The 9,427-nt window shown below is 41.1% G+C and overlaps 1 protein-coding gene across 1 annotated transcript; it reads left to right on the top strand.

Moving 5' to 3' along the window:
* Window positions 1–2,976: 2,976 nt before the first annotated feature.
* Window positions 2,977–8,415, top strand: LOC141796027 (uncharacterized). The gene is made up of 15 exons (XM_074676888.1): window positions 2,977–3,067; window positions 3,164–3,378; window positions 3,929–3,985; window positions 4,080–4,172; window positions 4,272–4,358; window positions 4,441–4,563; window positions 4,672–4,842; window positions 5,098–5,188; window positions 5,286–5,392; window positions 5,496–5,696; window positions 5,805–5,936; window positions 6,757–6,835; window positions 6,926–7,116; window positions 7,209–7,229; window positions 7,396–8,415. The coding sequence occupies exons 1-15, from the start codon at window positions 2,977–2,979 to the stop codon at window positions 8,413–8,415; spliced, it is 2,679 nt and encodes an 892-aa protein (XP_074532989.1).
* Window positions 8,416–9,427: the final 1,012 nt, after the last annotated feature.

The raw sequence follows: 9,427 nt of genomic DNA, 5'->3' as shown, positions 1-9,427 counted from the left end.
CCCTCAGGACATGCTCTCCTTGCTTCAGTGGGTTTTCAACATAAAGTAATTTCCTCTCTGGCACTTCAAGGCCAAGTGGGCTGGTAGAAGAGTGCGATAAAAGCAGTACAAACTGGAAGACTGTACATTTCCACTCAAGGTTTTACTGTAGATTTCAAAGCTTTGGGGGGATGTTAATTGTTCTGTACTAAAACATCTCCCCGAAGAACACTGATAGGAACAAATTTTGTTCGCACGCCCACTTGTACCCCCAGGGCCTTTCACTAGTTTAGGAAGATTTGTGTTACACCCAGCCCGCTGTGGGTCAATGTGCAGGACATTTTCAGAAACTTGAGAAGCTTAAGCTTTACAAACATCTCCATGAGGCTGCTGAAACATACTTAAAACTGAAAGAAGATGAACCATGTTTTCCATTTGTTGAACATGCTGGATGTCCATATTAAGTGTGTGTAAATTTTGAAACTGCTTTGTACTCATAAGTTGCAGAAATCCCTGAAACTGTCTGTAATTTGCTCGTGTGGGTCCATTCAAAACTGCACAAGATCTTCACAAGACTTGCTGAAATGATGAGGATCTTCTTACTGGTTCATGACATGTTGAGTGGGCGGGCCTCAAACACTAAGGTCTGCCATTAGCTCTGCCTCTAGAGGGCTGGCCAATCAGACTGAAGGGGTTTTGTTGAGCAGGGTACTTTAAAGAGACAGCAGCTAAAATAAAGTATTTCAGATGGATTACTAAAAATACTGTAGGTTTTCTTTAACACTGTGGAAAAAATGATTTTTTAAAAATTGTTAATCATGCTACTATGGTAGTACAAGAGCGACATTATAAAGAAAAAAGGTAAAATACCCCTCTTTAATGCCACAATTGGCACACACTCGTTTAAAAAGATTCAAGGAAAGGGTTGTGAAAAGCCTTCTGAAATTAAATACTGTTTACCACTGCATATTTCATTCATTACTGTAAAAACAGATTTAGTAAAACATCCAATAAAACCATGCAAACAGAGTATGTTTGATTTGTTTTCCACATTCTACTCCTGCTCTAAACTACTCATGCTACAACAGACATAAAACAGCAGTTGTTGATGGATAAGTGCTTTGATGAGTTTTATATAGAGGCTGAACTAAAAAAAGGAGGAGAACATAACGTGTAGATTTCTGAAAACGTATGTTCTCATGCTGAAAGTGTCCTGCCCATCAGTTAAAAAAAACATTTCATGTCACCTTTTCCTTTTAACCACATCTCTGCTGACATCCAGTGGTCATATCCAAGCACAGCATACACATTCAACAAGTCCAATTCGGTTGAGTTCAGACTATTATGACTGCTTCAGTCTTCCAAATCTTTGGCATTAAAGCCATAAAACAGACCGTGTGTTCTCCACCCTTGCCTTGAAGCCGGTTCCAGTCCCCAAACATACCTGCTCCCCCTGCACTTCTTCTTCTCTAACAATGGAAAGCACTCACATGCCCTTGCCAACCAAAACACTTTTTGTGTTGTCAGACATCAGCTTTCATCACAGGAGCCCAGGGGCTTTTGAAGACCTCTAAGTGGGTCTCTGTGTGTTTATATGCGTCCATACATGCCGGGGCAAGTGTGAAAAGGGATGTGGGTTAATCTTGAGAAGGTGTTCAGCCATGTTTAATTGCTAATCCCATGTCAGAACACATTAAGGAATGATCACATCCAACAGCACCAGACGGTGTATAATTCAATTACCATGCTCAGTTTTGTTTTGTTTTAACAAGATCTAAACAAAAGAGGCAGGTTAAATATTTATCATGTGGCTTATATTTATTAAAAAACTTAAAATTTATTTTTCTGCTCTTTTAAATGAAGCTTGAACAGGAGTCGAGTGGACACTGACTGTTGAGCTTTGACTGCATCTTGAACTGTTTATGAAGAGCAGATTTCTTAGAGCCAGACAAATCTCTTAAATTCACTTGGCCTCCTTACCTCACTGACAGTCTAATCTGATTGGCCCTGTCTTTGTCTCTGACCAGGTAAGCCCCGCCCCCAGGCTTTAGTCACAGGGCTGACATTTATCCCAGGATACACACCATAAGCTGCTGTCTGCTTGTTAATGTATGTAGGCAGGGGTCAGTGTGTATGTTAGTGTGCGTCTGCATGTATATGTGTGTGTATTTGTGGTATTTATTGTTGTCACTTGACTTGTCTTTTAAGGCTCAACCTCTAAGAGATGTTTGGAAGCTTTTTTAGGAGTTTGGGGATCAGAGATGTTACTTCCATCGCATGTCAGGATGATATGGAGACTGACAGATGAGCGGCAGAGGATTTGACAACAACAGGTCAGTCTGTCAAGGGGCAGATTACAAAGACTGTCTGTTTTGGTACTGAATATTACTAAATGTGTGTATAACTTTCAGTCAGTGTATTTACATTCCACTTCACGCAGTAAAGTTGTTGATAAAAGAAGTTCTGTTGTTTATTTTTGGATTTTCCAACTTCCCTCCCTGTTAGTGCTTGTGATGAAATTAACATCCGAGAATACAGCGTTGCAATACGATTATAAACCCTGCCAAATGTGTTTTTAGCACCTTAAGATTAGCAGTCTAAAGTTAGGATAGTTCCTTTTTGTGAAGAGATTGGCAGGGAAGGGTATTAAGAAAATCAACATCAGAGACACCTAATGAGGAGAAAGACAACATGTCTACTCTTACCTTTGGTTTCTCTGACTGGGAGAGGCCTGGCAGAAACCCACTTAAAGGGGATTTGATGGATTTACAAGACAGGTCAGATAGTGTGTGTTTAACTCTTTGCACATTGGAAGAGGGTCTTAACCGTTCGCTGACTCTTAAGATGTGTTGGCATCAAGGCACAGAGTAAAGCTGAGCCCAGTCCTCTCATTCATACTATCCTAGGAAAGAGGATGACTGAGTTTAATTACCTGTGTTTGTTTTCTCTCTCCTCGCTTAGAAAGATCTGGTTCCTGAGGCCTGACTGAGCCCAGGAATGGCCGTCACCGACCTGAAATGGGATTTGTTTCAGGCCAAAGCTTTGGTCAGCACACTACTGTTGCTCCTGTGTCTGCACTCATCCACAGGTACAAGTTTTAATAGATGTTTTCATTAGAGAGCAGGTCACGGCCATGATGAAATGTTCCTTAAAAGTTCCTTCCTTCCCTATGTGTCACTGACAGGCATGTCAGGGTGGGGTGGATGTTTGGATGGTCAAGATGTGTTTGCAACAGTCAGAGAAAACAGCCACTGGGGGGAGGTTGTCACTGAGCTCATGGCTGACACCAGGATGGAAGGGGTTCACTGGAGACTGGACGGAAAGGATGCCGATTGGTTCTTCTTGGATGAGAGATACATCCGACTCAACACATCAGCCGACAAGATCCTGGACAGAGAGGTAAAGACACAGTTGAAACACTGACCTGAATGTTGGCGCTGTCCTATTGTCAGAGCCTTGAATACAATGCAAGGATTACGGATTGAAATCCCATTATGTTGAGTTGAGGTAAACGGGTGTAATTGTGTGGGGGTGTAACAGACAAGTAGTCTAAGTTAAGAACAAACTATCAGAGATTGAACCCCCGCAACCTCTTTCTTGGACTGAACACAATCTCTCTTACCCTCATCCTCTCCCCCCCAGCTGTCTGACATCATGGCAGCTGTTACAGGGTCAACAGGATTAGTAAATTCTCTCTGTCTGTCCATGTCTCTCTACCTTTGTAGTTCAATCCTTAAAAAAATATAGATCATCCCAGACTCAAAAAATTACTTCATCTTGCCAAACTCCTGGGTTGGGCAGCACTCAACTAGCACAAAAGTAGTGCGACAAACTCTACTGCACTTTTAACTGTGCACTTTTCCAATTCTTGTGAAGTTATTTTACTGATAAGAGCTTTTATTTTTATTTTTACACCAGTTTTCTTTGTCTTTGTTGTCCCATCTCTCAGGTCCAGGGTCCTTTTTTAACAGCTGAGTTATCGTGCTATGAGGAGGACATATTCCAGGTACGCGTCATCTCATCTTCTCAACTCTTTCCTATGTCAGCCTGATTTCATATCTTTGCATGAGTGTCTTTTTGTGTCATTGTTGCTGTTTTAGAGTGTTTACAGAATCATGGTGGAGATTCTCAATGAGAATGATAATTCCCCTGTGTTTGCAACAAACACTGTACACTCTCTCACAATCAGTGAGGTAAGAAACTGTCAGAAATACATGCATATCACTCTTTTTATACACACAAAACCCAAAAAGGTTTAACTTCTGAAACATTTCTCTGTCTGTGTTCTCCAGCTGACTTCGGTGAACACTGTGGTCTTTACTGTTCTAGCTACAGATGCAGATAACGACAAGATCATTTACTCCATTGACCAGACATCAGTGAGTTTAACTCCTTCATTCTGTGGCTCAATAAACTCAGAAACACAACCATGCCTCATGTACTTGTCTGTGTTTTTCACAGCCTGATGCAGAGTACTTCAAGGTTGTTCTCCCCAACAGTGGAGAAGTGATCCTGTCCAAGCCTCTTGACTATGAGACCAAAACCTCGCTCAGTGTTACCATCCACGCCTCGGTAAGCGACAAAGTACGACCAATTTCTTCTGAATCGTACCCATTATCAATTCTTAACTTTCAAAACTGTATTGTACCTCAAACACGTTAGGCCTACCGTATGTTTTATTCCTTGACTCAGGAAATGACCACAGCTGAGCGCTTCAACACCAGCACCAACATTACCATCTTTGTCCTGGATGGAGATGACCAGTACCCACAGTTCCTGCCGTGCATGCTGCTCCTCCAGAATGAAACCAGTCGAATATGTGCCAGCCCTGTGTACACAGTTAATGTCACAGAGGGGGAAGAGGTCAGTAGAGACAGTACACACAAACGACCAGTGTCAAAAAGGAAATCACACAATGTATGTCTATTCAGTGTTATGTTATTTGACTTCCATTGTGCTTAGCAATTAAAGAAACATGCTTGTGTTTTGATCCACACACCAAGAAGGAAGAGTGCTGTCCTGTCAAAATCCTTACGCACTAGTTGATACAGGTCTTTAGGGTTTATTTGCCGTGAATCGACCTGGATCTGACTTGTGTTAATGAATACTGTGTTGCAGGACATTGTGCTTGACTTCAATCCTGGTCCCATTCAAGCAGTGGATGGAGACAGAGGACTTAACTCTCCAGTCAGCTATGCCATTGTCTCAGGTATCACACACGCTGATGCAAGTTGAAATTTGAAAAAAAAAAAAAGAAAAAAAAAGGGGGTCTCCATTAAATCATCTGATACTTTTTTTCATGTTAGGAGATGAAGATGGGCGTTTCCTGATTGACAGAGAGACTGGAGATGTGAGGCTAGTTCATGGGGTGATGGACAGACTCTTAACTCCACTGGTGCCCCTTCAGGTCATGGTAAGACCCAGTGTTAGCTTCAGGCTTGAAAAACAGCCTCTGTGTATATTTTAAATCAATCTCCTTTTTTATCTTTGGGCCTCTTTGGCTGTTTTGCATCCAGGCTTATCAGGATGATGACCCCAGGAAGTATTCTGTTGCTACTGTGTTGGTTCGGTTTGTGGCGGTTAACCAGTATCTTCCAGAGTTTGAAATGGATGAATATCAAGGCTTTGTGACAGGGGGAAAGAGCCCTGTTTCTCTCGTCAACACCTATGGAAACAGAGCATTGATGTTACATGTTGAAGATCAAGACTTTAACCACGTACGCTCTTCATAAACACATTTACACGTACTTCAATCGTGCTCAAATGCTGAATACTTTTTATTTTGATTTACACAGTTTTCCTTTACCTTTTCTACAAATTGACAGGGTTTCAATCCCATGATTTACTACACCTTCAGTCCTACATCTAACCACACAGACATCTACAGAATCACTCAGGATGGTCTTTTGATTGCCTGGACCGATCATCTCCAACCACAACAGAAACATGTTCTTCAGGTGAGTCTCAATAAAAACAACTACAGTTTCAGTGACAGCCAGTCCTGAAAGTCAACTGCCCCCCTCTTTGAAAACATTTCTCCTTTGAGCTTTTTTTTTTTTTTTAAATATCTTTGTAATATTCCACTAATGATATATCTCCTTCTGCTAAATATTCATATTAGCATCATATTAGCCATTTAATCAAGCATCAACATTCTATGAAGCAAAAAAAATAAATAAATGAATGAAAACCAAACAAAACAAAACAAAAAAAATCTTTTCACTGGAGACAAACATTTCATAAAACATATTGATAATTTATGAAGAAACATTTCACTCAATGCAAAACATAAAAAGGATTCAAGAAACATTTCATTAAACACTCTTCTTCTCCTTTTTTTATTTTTTATTTTCATTTTTATTTTTTTTAAAGGAATTATTTAAAATTGTGTGAATTATGTTTTTTTTTTTTTAATTATTATTATTAAAAGAAATGTCTGGTATTTTGTGACTGAGAAATGTCATTTGACCTTCAGGGCCACCATAACACTTTAGAAATTTAGTTTAGATGTTTTTTCCATTGAATAATGTCTTATTTAAAAGATGAAGGCAAAGGAATTACACAATGAGGAAACCTGAATGTTAAGTGTGTGCGAGCTGCAATGTAAAATTATGCAGAATGAAAATCAATAAACATCATCTACCGAGTATTTTCAATTTATTTGTCTTAATTAAACTTAAAGTAAAGTATGAAATAAAATAAATGGCTGAAATGTTGGAATATATCAGCTTGTTTCTAAACAATAAAAACATTATGGAAAACCAAACTATGTTTCAGGTCATGGCCATTGACCAGGAGTCTGGCGATGCCACTGTTGCCACTGTACTGGTGAAAGTCTTATCTGATGGTCAACCAAGTAAGACAATCTCTCACAAACTCACATAAATCACGTATAAATTATGAGCAGGTTTATTGAATAAACATCCTGTTTGTTTTTACTCTGCAGTCCCGTATGGTGCACTTGTTGAGGAGCGTTTGACTGGCTGCACCGTGGGCAAAGCGTTGTTCCTGAGCATGGTGTTCATAACTGTGTTTGGAGGTTTCCTGTATTTGGTGATATGGCTGAGGAGGAGACATAAGGGACAGATGGATCCACTGGAGAGAGGCTGTGTGGCTCAGGGGAAACACCCCAATGTGGTAGGATGCTTGTTATTACTAAACAGGCAAGTGTTTACAGAAAGGTTCATTGGTGAGTTTCTGAATTGTCTGTACTTCATGTAATCCTACAGAGTTTACGCTGGTTCCAGTTGGTGAGTTGTCTTTTCATTACCATGGCAAATTTTCGTGCTGGTCCTTTACATTTCCAAATTAAAACTTTGTAGTAATCTTGAACCATGTCACCTGTAGCTTCCTCTTGATATTTGAGTACTGGTTGTTGTTTCTAAATCCTGAATCCTTGACTGTGGTTGCTTACAGTTGAGTCACCGCAGCTCCATGCAGCAGATGGAGGAAGATCCTTTCTCCAGTGAAGACTTAGGGACCTGCAATCCTTCCTTCAGCCTCCCAGATAACTCCAGCATCTACACCCAACCAGACCCTCCCTCCTGCCAAGGAGCTGCTCCAAGTGAAATAACTGCTCTATCGGACTCCAGCTACATCCCTTTTGAACCCTCGCTTAGCCCTGTGATCTTCAATAATATTGTTTCTTCACCGACCAAAAGCTCTTGCAGTTCACCCAGCTTTCATCTTGCAATTGTGGATGTGAGTCCCATTCTCTTGACTCGAGAATTGGCTCCATCCAAAGAAAACCTTGTGTCAGGAATAGATACTTCTCCTGAGCCTTCAGAGGAGCTGCCAAGCACCAGGCCTAGCTCTACAACCCGTGTTACCAGTAGCACTCCCACTTTCCCCTTTCCTGATTCACAAGCAACACTGACAACGCCCAATGACCCCACTGACCCTGTAACCAGCCCCTCCTCTCAGTCCAGCATCCCTTACAGTGATGCACGGATTGCTTCTGCAGAAATAGACAAACCCATTCGAAAACCTCGTGTGAAGACACCCCCATACTCACCTTTGCTGTCCTCGCCGCTGCCTAAGCAGACCAGCACCCCGCCTCCCACTCCAGAGCTTGCACCTGTAAAAGCGAAGCTGGTACATATAGATACTTCTCCCCTCTACACACCCCCAGAATCACCAGAGCGAACAAGCCTGAGTCAAAGCATGGAAGCAAATGAACCCTGCACATCACTGGACACACCAGAGCACCATGCTGGGGTAACAAACACCGGATGTCCATCTGAGGACAGAAGACCCTCGCTTAACTCACAAAACACACAGGACAGCCATCGGGCCGGGGAGGAGGAGGATGGTTTTCTGGGAGATGAGGATGCTGACAAGAACATCGATGGTGAGGATGAGTTAGAGCCTGACGAAGAAGAGCTCCTGAGAGTGATGGCTCGTTGTAATCCAGTTTTTATCACATTTAGTAAGTGATGTCACTATGATATCGCAGGCACTGAAAGCGGTGGAGTGGGTGGCACAGAATGGAGGAAGTATTGTGACGACGGAGGACACGGACAGCGGACACAACAAGAAAGAAACACCAGAGGTTCTTCTGTACTGTAGGTACCTCTGAGACAAGTAAGAGGACAAAATGTGTACACAAGATGAAGCACACGGACCACAGAGGAGAAGGTGTGCATTATGTATATTTACACAGTGTGTAATGTACATGAAAATATATAACACAAATTATAAAGTGTAATGATGTCAGGTTTTTAACTTGTAGTTAACCTAAAGCGCAGGGATGAGTAGCCTTGAGTCCATTGTAAAGAAAAAAAGAGAATATATATATTCAAGGTTACTACACACTAATCCATCACAAGGCTAGTACAAGTTTAGCAGTCAGAGATAATTAATCATGAGTCCGATACAAATGCATATGTTTACGTATAACTTGAGAGGGTATGTGGGAGTTTTTTTTAAGTGAAATCCACAGAAAATCACAAAGTGTAGAAAACTCTTTTCTAAAACAAATGACAGAATAGAACAGATCATCTGTCAGCAGCAGATGTTCACTCTCTCGTAGTGTCCTGCAGCACTGATTATTTTGTGATGCCTACTTTTGAAGCTGCCTCAGTTTTTTTTCTTTGAAAATTAAAGTTGTCTAAAACAAATAATGAAATGAGACTAGTTATTGAAGCAAAATGGATCAAACACATGAGTGTTTGATGTCTGCAAAAGCAAAGGCAAGAATGCAATAACACTGATTGTTCTGTTCAAAGTGCTGTTTTTTATGGGGATATAGTTAAGAAAGGGTTGTGAAGGTTGGGAACTCTGCTCCAAAATGACATGACTCCACAAATCTTTTCTCCTCTGCTTATCGAAGGCAAGATCACATGCTAAGGACAAGAAACCTACGTAAGTACGCTGTGTTTAAAGTTGAAGCAGTTGCTATGAGATGTGACCAGAGGGCCATCAGTGCTTGCTATTTCTGCAACCTAAT

This window comes from Halichoeres trimaculatus, unplaced genomic scaffold (genome assembly GCF_033239565.1).
Source record: "Halichoeres trimaculatus isolate MK-OKI-2021-1 unplaced genomic scaffold, fHalTri1.1 fHalTri1_scaffold_10, whole genome shotgun sequence".
Lineage (NCBI taxonomy): Eukaryota > Metazoa > Chordata > Actinopteri > Labriformes > Labridae > Halichoeres > Halichoeres trimaculatus.
This window is presented reverse-complemented; position numbering and strand designations above follow the sequence as displayed.

Coding starts and splice junctions, on each gene's coding strand:
- LOC141796027 (XM_074676888.1), top strand. CDS start 2,977: ATGGCCGTCACCGACCTGAAATGGGATTTGTTTCAGGCCAAAGCTTTG. Junction 4,173..4,271: donor ACTCTCTCACAATCAGTGAG/GTAAGAAACTGT, acceptor TGTGTTCTCCAG/CTGACTTCGGTGAACACTGT. Junction 5,189..5,285: donor CAGCTATGCCATTGTCTCAG/GTATCACACACG, acceptor TTTTCATGTTAG/GAGATGAAGATGGGCGTTTC.